The following is a 21,184-nucleotide window of genomic DNA, read 5'->3' on the forward strand; positions in this document are numbered from 1 at the left end:
TAAAGATATCTTTTCCGCGAGTGATTTTCTTTATTTCTAGATTTCTAGATCATGAGTGTACATTGCAAGAATATTTTCTGACACAATCAATAGTCACATAGAACAATATGAGTTTCGAATATAAAATCATTACATCTTCTTAACCATTAAGTTCACGAATTCTCGATGAATCACGCTTTCCTTTCCTTAATAGAGAGTTTGCATTAACGCTTTGCATCCGATAAACGTTCGGATCACGTGACTAGCTTGACAATCAAAATTTGCAAATGCAAATTTCCATAATAATATTTAAGTATCTTATGGAATTATATAATAATTATATAATAATATTATTAGAATTATATAAGAATTCTAATAATGTTATTCAAATATACGCTAAGACTTTTGCAAATTTAATAGCTAATTTATATTAGAATTTCGTTATTTTATTTTGTGATAGTTCTCTTTTATTTCAGGATTTTTACGTTATTTTGAGAACTCTTATGTCCTCGAACAATAAATATCTACGTTATTCAATTCACCCTCTTTATTTCTCTTTTTCTCGGTCTCTCTCTCTCTTTCTCTCTTTTCGATGTCAAGCTCCCTCATGTATTATCCTTTGTAGATGCACAATGTGCAGAAGGGGAAGAGTGAGCGGATAATTCCGGAAAGGGTTCATCTTTTGAGGGGTAATGCCATGTTCGCTCGAATAAACAATGCCTTCATTGGTTATCAGTGGTTCTCAATTGTGTATCGCGAGACATTTATATGTCTTACATATAAAAGAGAATGGGAAATGTAGTCATTAACAATTAGCAGCAAGTTATTTATTTAAAATTAAATAGTTATTATATCGAATAACGAACAGAGTATTATCAATTTATAACGCACTTAAATATGCTTTTTCGTATTTTTCTTCATCAAAGATTATTACATTTTATTAAAATAATAAAATGTAATAATTTTATTTTATTAAAATAATAAAATGTAATAAAAATTTATAATAATTTTATATTAATTAATTTTATAATAATTAAATGTAATAAAAATTTTACATTTTATTAAAAATATTTAAAAATTTTACATTTCATTAAAAATACTTAATATTTATATCTTCAAAAAAATTTCAAGTACTATTATTGCACAATGCGGTTACATTACATTCCCTAGTTTCGTTATACAGTATTTCTTTTTATTTGCGGTAATATGCATAAGAAATACATTTTCATGAACATTTTCACAAAATATTCTGTTGACCTTTTTTTACAAATTTGAATAGAATTTCATCTAGCAATGCTTGCAAAACTTCCCTTTTAAATGCAGCGCTTTAATTCCTAAAATCTACAATATTCTGCACCTCGAAAATTCTACATATTGAATACAATAGATAAGCGCACATGAGTATTATTTGCGGCTAAAATGTAATTTCGTTGAGTCCGGTGAAAATCGATAGGACGAAATTTCGCATAAATTTGCCATATACATACATACATACATACATACATATATATATATATATATATATATATATATATATATTTCTCATAAGCAGCTCATTGTTGTTTCGACAATAAACTCCCATTTTCGCAGATAAGCCTCTTGTTATGCTAAGAGGGTCAAAGCTATTTGCTATCATACTGGCATGGAAGAGGGAAAGAGTTGACAATATCCAGCCTTTTTGCATAATAAACGTCTAGAGTTCTTCATTATGAAATGCTAAAATCTTAATTATAAAATAGCAGGAACCGATTATAAAATTAGCAAAGTGAGCTTCATCGCGCGAGGAGAAACGTTTCTGATCCGTTAATTACTTTGCCTGGTCGTTGAATCATTTTTATTCGGATTTATAACACTTTGGTGAAGTCATCGCCGAAAGCCCGACTGTAATTACTAAGTTTTGGGATTGAAAGAGTTGAACTAGAAAGGCACACGCGCACAAACGAGCAATATCGTTGAAAGAACCTTTCTTCTTTCGAGAAGATGTAACTTGAATGGACCCTCTGTTCTCGTTAAAGTGTTTCAAGCTTTTCGTGGAAATGAAATAGTCTTGATAATAAAATAATTATTTTAAAATATTTTTATAAAACAAAATCATTGATGTGTTAATCCTGTCTGGCTTTCAATAACAGAGACTGAATTAAATATACAACTACATATGGCTCATATGGTAATATTCGGCTATATAAAAGTGTATATAAATTAATTTATATAAATTATATAAATTATATAAATTATATAAATTATATAAATTATATAAAGTATATAAATTAATTTATATAAATTAGACTATAAAAATTAATTAATTAAATTCTTCAAGCTTCGAACAGACTGTTTTCATTTAGCGCACTTGTTAAACTCATCATTTTCTGGCAAGTTCAAGAGAAAACATTAACAGCACGCTCCTGTCTCCTCGAGCTGCATATCTCAAATTGTCCACGTTAAAGAGTGGCATTAATGTTTGATGCTTAATGTTTCGATCTGTCGGCAATTTGATTTCGTCGAGATGCAATCCGGAAATTAACAAAAAGTACACAAGTTGAGTCAGCCTCCCTCGTCAAGCTCGTCGAACGACGAAATTTCGTTACGGTAGCTCGTTGCTTTGGCGTCTCTCGGGGACGCGGAATTTTTCAATTTCCTGTCGCGATCTCTCGACGCTCGTATTTCGCCCGGTCTCGAGATACTGGACTCATTTCCGTGAGACGCGTGCGGGCGTTTTCACTGATAAAAGTTGCTCGAGGTTTAGACGATTTATGAAACTTTCGTTTCCTGACAACAGCGATATCAATTCACACGGCCGGTTAGTTTTCGCGAAATCTCATTAGAAAGAAGTTGTCTCTCGGTTGCAAACGATGCACGGAAAAAAGGACGTTCTTGAAAATATCTTTAATTTTAACATGGAAATCTTGAAATGAGAGTAATATTGCGTTAATTAAAGAAAAATATAATTGCTTGCTTGAATGAAGCCATTTTATTTAGTACAATCGAGAAAAATATATTCTTATGATTTAAGATTTAACTTTCTTGAATGGAAAGGAAACAATGTTAGGTAGAAAATAACATTTTTAAATCAAAGATTATAATTTTCCTCAAGTAGAATTAAATAATTATATATCCTTGAGACAATTAAAATAAGATGATAATATTGTTGAAATTTTAAATTCTTCTAAGAAGATTATAAATTATTGGGTATATATGAAACAATGAATGATTTTTTTCTGTGTGCGAACGTTAATTTTACAACTCATTTGCGTATATTTATGTTGTAAATATGCAAATTATCGACGAAACAGCGATGCAGATGACAATGAAAACGTATTTAGATGTCCAACTTTGGACTACACGGGACTTCATCAGAATTGTGTCGGAATATGACTTTACTCGCTGAATCAATCGAATAATTTGACCACTTTGTGGAAACTCACGTTCTGCGGTGAAAACCACGTGACATTTATCGCGTTAATTTATATCAGCAAATGAAAACGGACGGTTTATAATAGGCGCCTGTTTATAATAAAATAACTTACATTCAAGTTAAATTGCCGATATTTTGCAAATTTTGCCATTTAGAGTGCAAATTTCTTTTTCAGTTTAAATTTAACTTCTTTTACAAATATTCTACGAGCATTCAAATTAAATACAAGTTGTCGATATTTTGCGAATTTTGCTTTTTAGAGCGCAAATTTCTTTTTCAGTTTAAATTTAATTTCTTTTACAAATATTCCGTGAGCATTCAAATTAAATACAAGTTGTCGATATTTTGCGAATTTTGCTTTTTAGAGCACAAATTTCTTTTTCAATTTAAATTTAATTTCTTTTACAAATATTCCGTGAGCATTCAAGTTAAGTACAAGTCGTCGATATTTTACGAATTTTGCGTTTTAGAGCACAAATTTCTTTTTCAGTTTAAATTTAATTTCTGTTACAAATATTCTGCTAGAAAGTACTGGGCATTGAAATATTCAGACGTTGATTTTTAAAATACTTGCCGCTTCGCAAACAGCTTTCAGGCACTAGATAATTTTAGATTTTCTTCCATGAATTCTGAGATTAACGTGTCTCAGCATGAGACTCTTAGGGCTCTCCCGTCAAAATCAAAAATATCTCGTTCGTCGCGTGGGAGTTTGAAATCTAAACATGATAGCATCGTGCAACATATATGTATATACAGAACGTATATACAAGAAAATATGAACGGAAAAGATATCATGTGACGTATAAGGGAAGAGGTATATTTTTTAGCTTCGAATAAATATTCTAGAATTTATATTTTAGCATTAAAATATCATGATCGTTTCCAGAATGTTACAGTAAATATATTTGGATAAAATTACAGACTAAGTAAAATATGATAGAAATTAAACTGGAGAACTGAAACATTAAAAATAAAACGCCGAAACGACGTTGCAATTTAGAACCAATGTTTACGGTCAGCTGAAAGGTCGGGTGGCGTATAAAGTTTTTCTATTCAATATATTCCTAGACAAATAAATATAATTGAATTTAGCGTAAACATAATTTAGCAATCGTAAAACATTACAAGCGTCTATCGCGGACGTAGATTTTTGTACGTCTCTAATATAACGTATTTTTTTCGTCGGCGAATATAAAATCCTTTCGTGCGATAAAAACAAATTCTAGCGAGCTTTAATTTCTCCGGCGTGTATTTTCCGACGAAAATAGCGGCGCTTTGCGGAAAGGATGCGCGGTCGAAATGGATGAGAGGTCGCTACCGAGCTTCGCGTGCGTGTGAAATTTATTTTTGAGGGAGAAGAACCGAAAGTCGGACGCGCGTCTGACAAAACAGACTGAATTCCCTTTGAAATCATTCCGCGCCGAGGATGGCAAACACACGAATACCACTCCGTGATCATTCGACCGCGATGTTGCATCGAGGGAGAGGGGTCTGCCGTTATCGAATAACGTGGATCGATTCGTTCCGAGTCGCGGACGTTCCTTATCGTTGTTAATGTTACTGTCGTGCGAGATACGAATCGCACGAGACGAACACACTACGGCAGGACGTACGTTTGCGAAACGCGGTCTAACGTGAGAAACGGTGTACAATTTTTCGGTCGACGATTTACATCTCATTACGAGCAACTGGCTCACTTGCGCGCTTGTATTTATCCGACGTAAGAATTAATATAATAATGAAAATCGGACGATGAGATGTTTATCGAACGATGGTGGACGGTTGTCGGATATCCGTACCGGTTTTCGAGGGTAATCGCATCGGGACATGTAAATTTAGACGGATGGATTTGCCGCGGAATACGAAGGAGACACACGCGAAGCTATTTACGTAACGTCTCGTTACGTGATAAAGGAGCTATCGATCGATGTTGGCGATCGATGGCGGATGTAATTACACGTAGACTTTAGCTAGATGCTTTAGCTAGTTTCATGCATCGCCGTACGTGTACGTGTGTCCGAGCGTAATGCATATCTTTTATGCGTGTGTGTGCATATATAATATGTATATTGACTACTGTGTATGAGATCGTAATGCGCCAGAGGCACTCCCATCAAATGGGCGATTTCCTTTGTATGGCGAGACGAGACGACGAGATCTCACGAGGACGGGGACCCTCGTGTAAGGCCCAAAGTGATGGCCCGAGCGATGCGAACGCGTTCCCTGCCTCGCGGGAAGAGGCTCTTTAGAAACCTTCCACTGGCAGCGGGCCATCCATTAACGCGAATTAGAGTATTTAACTCGGCGTGCGAGGAGAACGAGGAAGAGAAGAGGATGATCGAAGGAGGGGCGGAGGAATGAGAATGGAGGCGATCGGGCTTCTCTATCTCTCTCGCTCTCGCGCGCGCAGCCAATTGGCCGGATCGTCACGTTTTTCGTCATCGAATGCTCGGCGCGAATAAATATATCACCAGTAATGCATGCAGACAGACGATAAGTTCCGTCTGGAAACTTTGGACGCGAAGATAGTGGCGCTTTTTCGGTTTTCGAAACATTTTTGATGAAAAGTTATTAATAAGCTAGCCAGAAATTTGTTTATTAATACGACGTTTCGACCATATGGTTGTGCAAAAATCAGGAGACAGGCATAGAGGATAATCTTGCAAAACTGCACAAGTCACATTAACAAAAAACGTTATTTTTTACTCGAAAAAAATAACGTTTTTGACAGAAAGTTTGTTGACAGTTTTGCAAGATTATCCTCTATGTCTGTCTCCTGATTTTTATTGCATCGTATATACTTGATAAGGACCACAACCATATAGTCGAAACGTCGTATTAATAAACAAATTTCTGGCTAGTTTGGTCGACTACATTTTTTTCAACGATCCTTGTGATTTTCTGACTAGCGACATTATTTATTTTATTAATTATTAATAAGCATTCCTGATTTTTCGTATTAGCTTTTAAGTTTTGATTCGGAATATCTGCTCGAAAGCAAATATATATCGAGTGAAATAAAAGCTTTGGAAAATTGAATTTAATTGCTCTCGGACCAATCAAAAATTTTTTATACACGTTTCTCTCTGCTATTTTACAACGAAATGTTGTTATTGGAATAAATCGCGGGACAAAATCGAGCGTTGAATGAGAAAGATAAAAATTATTGATGTTCTTGTATCGAATATTATCGAGATATATAAACTTCTGCGTTAAAATGCTAGATAATCAACTTGCGCGCTGCAAATCAACAATAAAAGATATTAATAAAGAAATTAATTTGGTGATAATATTGGACACAGATCGACGCAGATAACTTTACATCATTGAAAATAACGATACCTCCCTCGCATCTCGAGGTAGCATAGAAAGTGACATCGCCAAAATCAAATAAAATGCATCATGAAACGTTTTACGTCCATGCTCTTTAATCCTTTGCGCTCTGACAGTTCTGATGCATACTACATATGTTGTCATAGCGGCGCCAGCCGAGTGCAAAGGGTTCAAGTCTGCTTGTCGCTTTGAGAAACACGTAATGAGAGAGGAATAAATCCCTAAGAGAGAAAGAGAGAGAGGGAGAGAATAATAATTCCTAAGACCCCTATCTTTTGTGCCCGTATCCTCATCAAACGGTGAATTGAAACGATTCCGTAACAATCATAAAACGAGAATAAACTCCACCAACGAATAATAAAGCGCATAGAAAAGGATATACCGGATGTGCTTTAAGCCCGGCCGGTCGGAAAACCTCCCGCCATTATCTGTTCTCTCTCTCTCTCTCTCCCTCTCTCTCTATTTCGCCTTTCTCTCTCTCTCTCTCTCTCTCTCTCTCTCTCTCTCGAGCCGCGCGTTCACTATTGATTTCAGGTTTATTCTTGGCGGCTCGCGTTCGCTTTGCTGGCGTCAAAACATCGAAAGGACGAGGAAGGGTACACTGCACCGCGCGTTTGAAATCCTAATATTCAAGGGCAGACCGCTGTCGCGGAAGCTTAACATGCTGTCCTATGTCGAAACACTCGTGAGAACATTCAGAAACGAAAGTCCGATGGTTAAATTACGAGCGCTTCGCTCGCGTGTCCCATATGTGACGCGTGTATGTTTGTGTGTGTGTATATATATGTGAAATTATTATTGCTTGCTTTCTGGATACGACGTAATGACGGTTGGGCTGCTCCGCGGGAGAGCGCCATGAAACGGCAACATCTGAGCAACATCTCTCTATAAAGATCGAAATTAATTCAAATATATCGTTATGAATATAGTATATATTATGCTATATATTTATTTAGAATTATTCATATTAATTAATTATATATATATATATATATATATATATATATATATATATGCATATTATATTTAGAAAATCATTAATTATAATTTTATTCTCCTCTTATCTCTTTATTTGGCTTCTATTTTTTCGATGACGCAAGAAAATATAATTGATACAATGAGACTCGATGTCAATTGATATATTACTCTTTCTCTTTCATTTATATTTTAATATTTCTTAATTTATTTTTCTCTTATATTATTAATTTTTAGTAAAGTAATATGATGCTTAAAGAGAAAAAGATAACTGCTTTCAGAAAATCGCATTGCTTTTTTCTCTTCGAACGATACATTTTTCTCAATTCTTCTCATAAAAGGCATTCTTGATAAATAATATTGCAACGTACATTTCAAGCGATGCAATGCAGTTTCTATCAGCGGGTATAAATAAAAGGTTTTTCGAATTACGCCTCTAATATGATTATAAGCGTATCTATATATTTTGCAATATTGCAAGTGTCATTTTCATATTTGGATATTTATATTATGCAGAAATGAAAATTAATATTTAATTAATATTAAATTAACCAACAATATAGTAGGTCTGCGTGAATTAGATTTAAAATGCAGAGTTTCACGTTGCTCCGACCTAATTATGTGTTTTTTAATCTAGTTAGTTAATTTATTCTTGCATAATAACGTATAGTCCGTTTATTATCCTCTTGTTAAATTAAAATTGAGGAGCTTCTGTGGTGTGTGGAAAATACTTTGTGAAATTTACTCGCGTAATCCAGACAATGAGACAATTATACAACTCGCCTTAATTTGCACAATTCGTATAAAATAGCCTTTAATTCGCTATTGTGTGTTCGCCTTTTCTACTGCCAATTCCGATAACGTTGATCCTCGCAGATCGACAAGCCAGTTTCCTGATTTGCCGGTTATCCGTCTCTCAACTCCACCTTTTCTCCCCCAATTTTAGTCGATAAGATAGATATTGTATACGCGAAAAGTGCCATCTTGTTTGGTCGATGGCACTCTCAAAATAGGTCATTTGTTTGATATATATGATATTTGCATGAAATAATAATCTAAAGGGGAGGAGGAAAAAGAGGGGAAAAGAGAGACTCATTTTAAATAACTCTGATTTCAATTATAATATTGAGCAAACATGAATATAGAATGTAAACTAACATGTTTGACAATCTTTTATTAGGATTCTGAAAATTTAAAGACGTTTAATCGAGAATAATATAATCATATTTTCTTGGAATCCAATTATTCGTATTTAAGATAATAATACCTCACATTCTACATTTATTTTTAACATTGCTTCAACATCTTTCAAAAAATTAGGAACAAAAATAATCAATATTTAAAATTTCATAAATTGTAACATATAACCGACTCGAAATAATTTTATCGCTTCTAAGTTTTTTTATAAAAAAAATTATAATCTCAAGAAATCAATGAAATTAATTAATAATTCAATAATTTTACCACTTTGAAATAAAGCTCAAATTGAACAATACATAGCTCAAATTGAACAATACGTAGCTCAATGAAGATTATAAATGACCGTTAAATTAGCGTGGCAACGACTGAGAGGATGAATTGGCAGTTCGCATAACTGTTCGAATAACCATCCTGCTGCGAATGTTTAATTGAGTGCAGCGAGTGCAGCGTCCCCGTGCACCGTCATTCAGAAAACGTTTCGTCATTTATTCTCTACGCCCGAGGAAGCTGATCGAATTAGCGTGGCGTCATTAAAATTTTTTTCATTATGCCATACCCGGTCTCGCGCACGCGATCACCGGCGTAAGGCCCGGCTACACGAGGCGGCGGCGACACGCTTCGCTGATGCCGAGGGGGAGGCATGCTCTGAATGGTCCCTTGTACGCGAGGAAAGCCTCGCTCTGTTCACGAGCGCAAATAAGAAAAAAGAAGCAGACGACAAAGAACTGTTAGACTGTCGTTGAACGAGCGAGAACGAGCCATTTGCTAAAGTGGAATTGAGAATTTTATCTCAAGAAAGGTATGCGCGAGTAACGGTCCTTGATATCAAAGGACGATGAAAATATGTGATTACATTTTCCGATCTCTTTATAATATTTAGAGAGACTAATTTAGTTTTTTTTTTAAATTATCAAATTATGTTGAATTTATTTCAACGTAAATATAATTGATGCTCCAAACGCGTGTAACTCGAATGCGAATTTTATTCAAATATGCCACGGAAGGGAACTTTTGTCTAGTTTCTCGCATATAAATGTGATTTAAATTTCATTCGATTTGTCTCGAGTTTTTCAACGCGGTACAATTATTCGAGCGTACATTCGGACTTTCTACGGCTATCGCTATGAATAAAAAAGTACATTTGATTATAACGAAGCGGATATTCGCGCTGGCGGGATAGCGCGTTTATCGCGCGACGTCGTTCGTCCCGCATAAATTAGATCGAACAATTAGCGGGACGCATAATTAAAACGGTCGGAATTTAAATACGTATTTCCTCGGAGCCGACTGTCGGGATATCGATGCGTTTTTGCTCCGGGTCTTTCTGAACGGAACGGAAAGTCGCGCATAAACGTAATTCCGCTAACCGATCCCGGGACATATTTCCCGCGTCAGCGGGAAGGAAAATTAGGTCGACCTGGGGGTCACGTTTTCCACCCCGTGCGCGCGCTCTTCATTCCTTATCCGTCCTGTCCCTTTCGTTGATTAAGCTACGCTCGCGGAATAGAAAGCAGTCGAAGATGGGAAGAAGCGTGTGGAGCCGGAGGCGACTTCTCTCGGCCTCGTTCAAACTTAGTTTCGGCTCATTCGCCGCGAGGGTTTTCCGCGAAGAAATCCACTCCTTTACCTCCTTTACCTTTTCCCTCCCACACGCGAGATATATTCTTTATCATTGATCGTCTCGTCGAGCAACATATGTTTCCGAATTTTTTTAACCCTTCTCTCTCTCTCTCTCTCTCGTCGTGAAATCTCTCCTGTCGCCGTGATTAGATTTATGAAATTTCATTGTATCAGCTTTTATTGCGGTTTTATTGTGTCTGCACATACGTAAATTTCAGGAAAATTAATTGATTTTGCACGTTATAGAGTTTAAAAGGACGTTATAAATGGACGTTTTTGTGCACATATTTTAAATTGTAAATGGAATTGCAAACCGTGCGAGATTCATTTTCGGAAAAAAACCTTTAAGAGTAATAAAAATAAATATATTTTCACAATACCAATAAATGTGAATTATAAATATTAGGATATCAATTACACACATACAACTGGAATATCGAAGAGAAAGAGAGAGAAAGAAAGAATCGTACACTGAGACAAAAATCTGGTTGCATTAATTAGAAATCTGGTAGATACCAGTATGTCTGTTGGAAAATGGACGAATCAGAATTCCTTTAGGAATTATCAGATCAGTATGATTAATTTCTTTCTTTTAAATTATCAAATTTTCTGAGTAATAATACTAAATTTACAAAAAAAAAAAAAATGATCACTGTATTATATTGTTAAATAATAACATTATTATATTATTATATTATTATATTATATTATATTATTATATTATTATATTATTATTATATTATTATATTATATTATATTATTATATTATTATATTATTATTATATTATTCTTATTATATTAACTAAACATGGACACAGTGTTTCATGTTTAATTAATATAATAAGAAATTTTATAGATCCAGAAAATATTATCCAAATCCTTGTAGTAAATTTTATTAAACGTTCTAGTTAAAAAAATGGAGTCTTATCGTGATAACTAGAAATTCGATTTGGTTTAACCAAAATACCTTTTATTAGATACGTCTTGTTAGTACAATCAAACAATTTTTCTCGGTGTACTACTTTTATTCTGATTTCATCGCTTTTGATACAAATACCGATTGCTTTAGTCGATCGGGGCTGTCGCAATCAAGCACGAGAAATCATCTGGGTCACGGCACTTTGTTGCTGTCGGATCTTGCGTAATTGCCGAGACCAAGACCCCCATTTCTCAGACTTAACAAAGAACACGCGGAGCTCTTCCTCGTGAAGCTTCATCTCCGTTCGGGCGCGACCGGTTCGTATCGGCGAAATCCGGTCTAAATCGAGTTTTCAGAAAAATGTTCAAGGTAGAAATAACAAATGATCCTTTCCTCTCCCGCGGTGGAGCGTGATCGTGGAGGGGGGAAGGGGAGGGAAGGGAGGCGCGGGGGAAGACAGGGGTCGCGTTCAAAAATAATCTAGAAAGAAGGGAGAACTGGACAAACCATCTGTAACCTGCCACGCGCGAGATTGTGGATGGCACGACCTGGGGGCGAACCATAAATTATAGTTACCCTCCGTTGTCTATGGTAAATCGTTCGCCGCCCCGCGAATCCCTCTTTGCCCTTTCCGTTCTATAAAACTGTCCTTTGCTTAAACTCTCCTCGGCGAGAGCAGAAAATCTCATCGAGCATCGATGAGTTTTTGTACATGTTTAAATGTCAAAAGGAATTTTTATCTCGTAATTTGTTCAAAAAAAAAAAAAAAAAAAGATAGAGGTATTTTTAATATAATAATACAGAGAGCTTGGTAACTTTTATTATGAACGAAAAGAGATAACTTTTCTTCTTTTAAAGAAAAATAAGAATTTTAAATCAATAAGAAATTTATATTTTGTAATTACTTTGTAACTGTGTTAGAGTGAGATAGATCTATTTTATAGAATTTATTTTCAACACAGAATTACCCAGTGATGAACAACAATCGATTCATATCCAATTTACATCTTTATTACCTGATATCGAGTCGCAGTTGACAGTGGCGTAATACGCATTATTCAAATGCCTAGGGATATCTAACTTTGTTGATTAATATTCCATCCGTGAATACCATAGAGGGGAAGGAAATCGTGAGCCATGGAGTTTCGCTCGGTTGTGGACGAAATGACTTACATTTTTTTCACGTATAAAATGTCATCTTTAGCGAGAGTTTCTCCGTGTCTAAGATCGCTCGAGGTATTATTCGACCAATCGCAACCTGCCGCGATGGAACATTGCCAGAAATCTTTTCTACTCTGATACGATTGCGTCCGTGGTCACGATGAATAGTGCGCCACCGCACGAAAAATTGGCAACGCCATTTTCGCTTCCATTATCCTTCATCTCTAACGACCTCGGAGAGATTTGAAAAAGCGAGCTGAATACCGGTGCGATAATAAAAATGTTTGTCTCTCTCTCTCTTGTCGTGAATGAAAAACGAAAGAATGCTCGAATGTTAATGGAACTTAATGGACAAAATATGTTTAATATATTTCTTGTATCCATCTGTCTTCGTATTCGACTGTGCTCCAAATCGTAAATAACATGCTAATCCGGTCGAGAATCGCACGATCAATCGAGATCAAACTAGTGATTTAAACTTTGCTAATTTATTAATTAAAGTTTGTAATAATCTAAAGTAATTATGGAGATTTAATTGAAAATTCGTTATCAATTCTCTCTTGTTATTCACGACTTTATCAATATTAATTTATTTAATATTAAATTGGAGAATTACTAATAAAAGTAATAATGATAAAAATATAAGTAAATATAAGTAAAAGTAATAATAAAAAATATAAATCGATTAAAACGATTGCGTATATTATTGTAAGCCTATAAAAAGAAGCTTTTATACAGAATATTTCTAACTTCTTATCGAAATATTTAACTCGCATTTTATATTTATCGATATTAATCTTTAAAAATCAGAAATTCGATTTTCCCCAGCTTCTTCCTAGAAAATTATAGCATATATTTACAAGTCGAAAATTGAAAAATTCGAAAGGATCAAACCTACCTGGTCTTTTAAAGATTAATATCTTAGAGTTAGATCTTAAGGACATCTGCAGAGCAACGAAATTCACGAGAGATGATATTGTTTTGCAGCACATGGTGCAGACAGGGATGGCTGCGCCCTATGGTGGGGGTGTCTTTCCCCCTCCGGTGAACGGGGTCGCGGGTGTCGTGGGGGCGGCCGGTGCAGCCGGTGACGTTAAACCACCACCGCCAGTGCCGGTGAAGGAGGAGAGCGCCGGTGCACCCCAGCAACCACCCCCGGCCGGCGGGCCCCAGGTGCCACCCGCAGCGGGTGCGCCCCATCCTGCCGCTCCTGGTGCGCCGACTGCGGCCAGCTTCAGTCCGCCTCCGCCTCCGAACGGGGTCGATCAACAGGCCATCGTAAGTTTCTCATTCTCAATTGAATATGATCAGGTCGATCGACGACCGGTCACTTCCATTATCACTTGCAGTACAAAATTATGATTAGGAGATTTTATACGTAAGGGGGATCGATCAATAGGCCGTCGTAAGTTTCTCATTCTCAATTGAATATGATCAGGTCGATCGATGACTAGTCACTTCGAGTATAACTTGCAGGACAAAATTATGATTAGGATGAGATTTTATACGTTATGGGAGAAAATTAGGATAATAAATTTAATCATATGTGCAATGAAGTTAAGTTCTTTAGCATTTATTCGTTTAAAGAAAGACAAAATAGTTGTCAGAAAATTTTAATCAGCTTTAGCATCAAAATATAAATATTTTTCTGAGCAATTTCCATATCGTATATATTTTGCATAAAAACAAGAAAAGAAGGAATCTTTATGGAACTGCTATCTTACCTTTCTTCGTGAACACGTAATAAAGTAAGTTCTGCGACACCGAGATTATACTATTGGCCATTTTCAGTCAGTGTATAATGAGATCGCAAGCAAGACACTGTTAGAGCAAGCTTGTTAATCATTTCCAGCTTATTAAATTATGCGAAATGAGCTCTCGCGAGCACGTGTCTTTTCGAGATGCTCATGATGAATTCCTGCGCCACCGGAGACGCAAACTTCTCTTCAAAACGCGTCTCTCGTCCTTTCTTCATCCTGTTTTCCAACACGAAGAGAAGACGCGGTCGTTGTCCCGTCACGTAGTTGCGGTTGCCGTCAATGATTCCGAACACGTATGAATGAGAGAGGATCGTTGCATTGACGACGAGTGAATTCCACGTGAGGACCTTTGTAATTCATAACAGAATGCGATGGACGGCGAGAAGTTACTCACTCGTTGAATAAAAGAATTTTCCCCCTAAATATTCTCACAAAGTTGATAAGATGATAGATTTTGACTCCGATATATTTCAACAAGATCGAAACTTTTATTTTAATTCTATCCGACTCGAGCAAAGAAAAATAACTTGTCGAAAATAATATAATTGACGTTAATATTCATTAATTTAAAAGCAATAAAAGAATTTTATTCGCATATTTGCATGGTGATTCAAAAATAAGATTGTGTCATATATAACTTAACTAATTGGATCTATCCAAAATCAGCTGATTTTCAAATACACATGTTAATTTTAAAAACGATAATTCCAGTTTGTTTAAGATAATTTATCGCGTAATCGAATTAATAAGATCTGTTAAATCCAAATGATTTTCAAACAAAGTAATATTTCAGAAGCAATAATCTCATCTCAATGGGCGGTTTTGCAAAGCTATATTGCACTTTAAATTTAATCTCTCGTTAGCGAATGTAATTGATGTCGCACGATTTAATTGGAAATATGCAGGAGTCTCATACATCCCGAATAAAAAGACACAGACTTTATCTTAAACACGAGACTTTTAACGATCTCTTTTTATGTTTTGTCTGTTATAACAACTAGACGCAAATACAGTTTATTGCATTATTTGCCAGATGATTGTAGCGCGTCGAGTATAACTCCTCTCATTCTATTACAAATTATTAATTACATTTTCTTGCGTCAGCTCGTATCCAATTCTGTGCTTGCAATTTGCTGCTACGTGATTCGCATTTGAAACGAAGGTGTCTTTCGAAAACATTCATGGATTTGCATTCTTCAGTTGTTCCTCGAATTCACGAACAACATTTTTATTCGCTACGTTTATTGTGAACTTTAAATCTAAATGAATCCATCGTGCGCGAAAATGTTGATTTCTTCGCGTAAAACTCTTATCTCTTTTATTTTTCACGAATATATGTATCAGATTAAATGAATTGCAATCAAGAGAATTTATTCGAAACGAACATAATAATATGAGATATATTAATAATACCATTTTATTTGTTGCTTTTTTCGTTTCAACTAATTTTAAATAAAATCTCTCCATCGTCATATTTTTTTCACATTTTTCGCGATGTGTTTTAAAATAAAAAAAAAAGTAGTATAATATTAAGCTTTCAGATTTATTTTTCTCAAATTGCTGTTTATTAACGCAGTTGTTTTTGAAGCGAGTCCATTCGGCGACGATCGATTTTACGCTTATAGCAAGTGCTAAATGATTAATCGGTAATTGTGTTTTAATAGTCGAACGCGGGTGAATCTCTTTGTTTGGAATTGGTTGGCGGTCCACGGGGAAACGACGTCGTTCGCGTGATAGATACGCGATTACGAGATATAATCCGGTGCCATTAATTCACTTGAAATTCATACGCCGCATCGGCGATGCGTAGAGGCTCGTCGAAAGGCTACAATGCGTTTTCGTCCCCACGACCACCGTCCCTCTCCATTCATTACCATCGGAGACCCCGCGACCAGGTTTCCATCTCTGATTTACGATCATTCTGAGTTACAAACGCGAGGATAACGACGATCGTTTAATGCTAAATAAATATAGGAGACACGCGAGACGCAACGATAATTGATTTCGTGATGCTCGACTCGAAATGCAAAGCGCTTTCGCTTCTGAGATGTCCTGTGTAAAACGAAAATAACAGCTGTAAATTCCGTATGAACATAAATTTATTATCGACAATGATGTTAATATAAATCTCGTTAGTTTGGCGCGATTTCTCTCTGTATTTTACTTTTTTTGACAGCGCGATGTTGCTATTTTCCTTTATTGTCCGTAAATTTGAGAGTATGTCTCTGGAGAAAGAAGTAAATTGCCTGTTGTGGTGAATTGAAAATTGGAGCTTTATATTTAACGCGAATCTTTTAATAATTTTTATCCTATATTATTATTTATGACATCTGCCATTTTATTTTTATTGATTTTCTACTGCGATAATAACGTTAGCCGACAACTCATTATTATTCACACAGTACTGTAAATTGGAGTAAAACTGTCACAGACTGTTTATTGTAGATATTTTTATATAATTTCTATTATTTTTATCATTTTTATTATTTTTTATTATTTTTATTATTTTTATTTTTATATTTCTATTATTTTTTGTATATCAGCTGTGTGAAAATAATCTAAGAAATTACATTTTTCATTTATAAACGAGATACAAGTGTTGCGTTCAATCCATTTTACTATAAAAATAATAATATTCTCCAAGTTGATTATTTTCGGTGTTTTATCAGCAACGTTTTTACGCTACTATAAAACTCGCATTCATTTTCCTATCGCGAAATACAAACTCGAGCGTGTAATGTTGCTTCATCAAGGTTTAACGACACCGTTTCTCTCTTTTCTTTCCCTCGTCAGAGACAAGTTTGCGATACTCGTGTCCGAAACGCAATTTGATAACAATCTCGCGCGCAATTAGACGCGAAAGGCGAATAATTCGCGGAGGGCGTCGCGGTTCCGCTCGCGGTCGCTTTGTTCAGCGTTAAATGTCTGCTTAATTAACCGGAGCTGGTTAGTCATCGAGTCGTAAAACGTGCGCGCGGTTGGGTCGTCAGAAATATTGTTCGGCCGCGCTGAGCTTTGGACGCGCGCAAGAGATCAGCTGGGACCTGTCGCGCGGATTCTCCGCCTCCGTCGCTTCCTCCCCTCCCCCTTCTCTCCGCGCGTTTCTACCTTTCCCCGTAGTTCCATTCCGAACGGATGGCCGCGCAATTGTATTGTGTTCGCACCGTTGCGACAACACGTATATTATATTATCGCGGAACTATGGAACGTTATGCCCGAGAGTCGCGCATACGTGTACGCTCCAGCAATTCGCTGCACATAAATTTTTGACTCGAAAATATATATAAATAACCGCCATTCAAAGGATAGATAGATTGCTGTCCCGAAACGCGACATTTTCAAGATGAAAATGAATTATTAGGAAATTATCTTTGAAATATGTTCTGAAAAAATTACAGTTAATATCTTCAATATCTCGAAAGAGCCTCGATAAAATAAGAACAGGAAGTAAATTAAAATTTAATGCAATATTATGCAATATTGTGTATTATAAGAATGACGTGATTTGATTAGTAATAAAAATTGTGAATTAAATTTTTAATATTAAATATTAATGATATGACTTTATTAATAATAGTAAATTAAATATTTCCAGTTGCGTATTATTGTGACTGAAAACAGGAAGAGGGCTTTGTTTATAAATTTATTAGATTTCCTTAACTCTTAGGGAATATTACAATACAAGTCATAATCCTAGTTTCCCTAACAATATAACATTGCATACCGTAATAACGCACGTAGTATCCATATCTTTTGTGCACGGTGCGTGCATTTCTAGTTATCTAGATGCATGAGAACTCGCAGTGGCGCACTCGAGTTTCCCACCATTAAATGAGATGCCGTTGGAGTCTCTTTCGAGTTAACTTGCACGAGACGGTCCTCGTTTTAGCGATCCGCCGTCTGAATAGTTCCGTGCGAAAATTTCAACCATGCGCCAAGATATATTACTGCTAAAGTAACTCGGTTCAGGATTGTTTTATATGCCATGGCTTATATTTTGAATGGCTTGGAGGAATATGTGAAAGTGCTCTTCAAAACGTAGACACGAGAAAAGTTCCCTTTAGCAATTATTTTTAAAATTCATAGAGAGACGCTCTTCATTAAAATAAATTCTGCTTCTTTTAATTGTGTTACATCTTAAGGATGTTTTGTACCTATTTTCAGAATATTGAGAATTTAATGAAAATTGTAAAGAATGTCCTTACGTTTAGAATCTTCAGTACAATTTTTAAATCGATTCAAGATATAAGGATTTTAATTTGCACCGAATTAATATGTGTTTTTATGGGAAACGTATAACCACGTCGATTCAAATGACAAAAAAACACGGAAATAATATTCAGAATTTGTTGAAAATTTGCAAAAGTTTAGATACAGAGGAAATATTTGGTCAAATAATATTATACAAGTGCTAGCTGGTTAAAAAGATATTGAATATAATTTAATGAAGTTAGCTATGTATCTGTCAGAAGGCGAAATTCTCTGCCAAAAGTTAATCATTTCGATTAAAAAAATTTGGAATATTTCAGTAAAAACGCAATAAATATTAAAAAATACATCTCTGCACTGTAGCTAAGATTAAATTGTAATATTTAAATTAAATTGTAATTGTAATATTCCACACAATTTCTTACTCAAAATACACTAACAGTGGATATATTCGTCAATATTGATTTTCAGCTATTTTTTGTTGGGCTTGACATACAAAACATCCTTAAATATTTTTTTTTTAAATAAACGTAACGTTATATTCCTCGGTCAACATTAAATTCAAATAGAGACATTACTATGCGGATGAAATATTATTTATTTCTGCAACCATTATTCTGATTATTCTTAGTCTATTGTAAAAATCACCTCAAAACATCCACTTCCTTTTTCATACTTTGTATTAAGTAAACAGAAATCGGTCGAGGGATCAGCAGATTGAAAGAGACATGAGAATCTCGAGTTATTATGAATATATATTTTCGAAAAATAAAGTCGTAAAGGGCAGAAATTTCTTTGGCTTTATGTTTTTTCCACTCACTGAAAGCGTTCTGCAGCATTCAGCTGTGTTCGTTAGTCGCAAAAAGTCGAGGCTGCTTTGCCGGTGTGCTCGAATACGCTCGTGAAGAGCTCCGCTATTCGTCGAGTTTATCGGCGCGAAACTTCGCAATATGCAACGGGTTTTGAAAATTTTCCTACTTCTCTTCCTCTCTCTCTTCCTCGTTCTCCCTCTCTTTTCTCTTTTCTTCCACAACAACCTGCCGCTAATGAATATAAAGTTGCGGCCGTCGTCTGGAACTTTCTGAAATTGCCAAGTAGTGGCGAATTACCGCCATGCTGCTATTCAACGAGGGAAAATGTCCGTACTACCCGTTACGCATTGTTTTATTGTTTTCTCTCGCATTGCGCTAAGACCATTTGACGGAGCAAGAGGCAATAAAAGACGCTTTTCTTGATCATTCTTTGATTATTCAAGTTTCTTTGCTTACAAAGGATCGGGGAACTTCCAGAAACTCGGCAAAATTACTTAGACATTACTGCGAATTGTCACACTTTAGATGACAAAAATGATACATTTACATTTTACACTGATGTTTCTTAATGTTATATTTCCATGAGAAACTGGCATTTTGCAGAAATTCACAAATTACGAGTTTTAGATTTATGTTTAAGATGGTTTAAGCAAATTACAAGATTTAATAAAAAAAGTTTTACAACAAACTGACATTGATAGTTGAGTGTTTTGTACAGTATTTTATTTTATTCTGCGGGGTTTTTCTTATCATCATTTTGTCCGATTTTTAAAGAGTTTTAAATAATGAGAGAATTTAAGAAAAAGATTTTTAAATAATGAGAAAAAACGATACAAGAAGAAAGCATTGTATGCGCTCGGTTTTTTTTTTTATAGAAAAGTCGAGTAATTAAGAGATGTTCGATTTTTCGTTTTATAAACAAGTAAAATAAACACGTTGACCGTACAAAAATAAAAACAAAAGACAGTTTCAAAGTTGAGAATTGTTTTTTTTTTCTTTTTTCTTTAGACAAACATGTCTACCTATTTTTCTATGAATTTTTTTGTTGTATCTTTAAAATAAACCGGGCAGGGAGGGGGACAAACAAATGGCTCGGAGTTTTGGGGCGAACGGCTATAAATCCTTGCCTTGGAAACGACACGTCTCTATTATTCATGCTGGACTAAAAGCTTCTCGAACTGTACAGAATTCGCGAGCGTTTCCTCGCTTGATGACATTATCCGTCTTCCGCGGTTTGCATAATTTGTCGGGTTTATCTCGTCTAACTTCTCGCGCGTTCCTTCATGCAGTGATTTGTGTGCGTCTAATCTAATCTGCGCTAACAGTCTATTTCACAATATAAATATATATGATATAATGAAAATAAATCGCAATAAAGATTTATGCCCAAGTTTCTATTCTTCTCGACGTGGCAACGAAAAAATAATACGAAAATAGAATTTTCCGTTATTTCCTAAATTAAGTTTCGCTGCAAAAGCCATATTTTAAATGGATTTATCATTATCGATGCCCTTATAAATGTATAAATATTTTTTTACTCGTGTTTAATATGTTTCATGGAAATAATTATGATAATGTTTCGTCAAGTTTGTGGAAGATAATTTAAAATCTGATTAGGGCGCTAGCCTTTCCCCCCCTCCCTTCCCCCATGAATGCGAAAATGGCGTAAAATTTTTAAAGCCTTCTCTTGCACTCTTCTTGATTGCTACAATAAAATATGAATGTTGTTACCACGTGGCAATTATACTAACAACCGTCTTCCTACACTTTCATTTACATAATATTTCATCACACTACGCATTTG

General features: G+C 35.2%; 1 protein-coding gene across 10 annotated transcripts in view; it reads left to right on the forward strand.

The window, feature by feature from the left end:
• Positions 1-21,184, forward strand: part of LOC105251079 (RNA binding protein fox-1 homolog 2) — a 262,872-nt gene that overhangs the window by 151,797 nt on the left and 89,891 nt on the right. For all 10 annotated transcript variants that reach the window (XM_025412972.1, XM_025412973.1, XM_025412975.1 and 7 more), the window contains one exon: positions 13,587-13,877. In XM_025412972.1, the coding sequence (XP_025268757.1) occupies positions 13,590-13,877 (288 nt within the window). In that variant the 5' untranslated portion in view covers positions 13,587-13,589. The remainder of the gene's footprint in view (positions 1-13,586; positions 13,878-21,184) is intronic.

This window comes from Camponotus floridanus, unplaced genomic scaffold, assembly GCF_003227725.1.
Source record: "Camponotus floridanus strain SB8 unplaced genomic scaffold, Cflo_v7.5 scaffold6, whole genome shotgun sequence".
Taxonomy (NCBI): Eukaryota; Metazoa; Arthropoda; class Insecta; order Hymenoptera; family Formicidae; genus Camponotus; species Camponotus floridanus.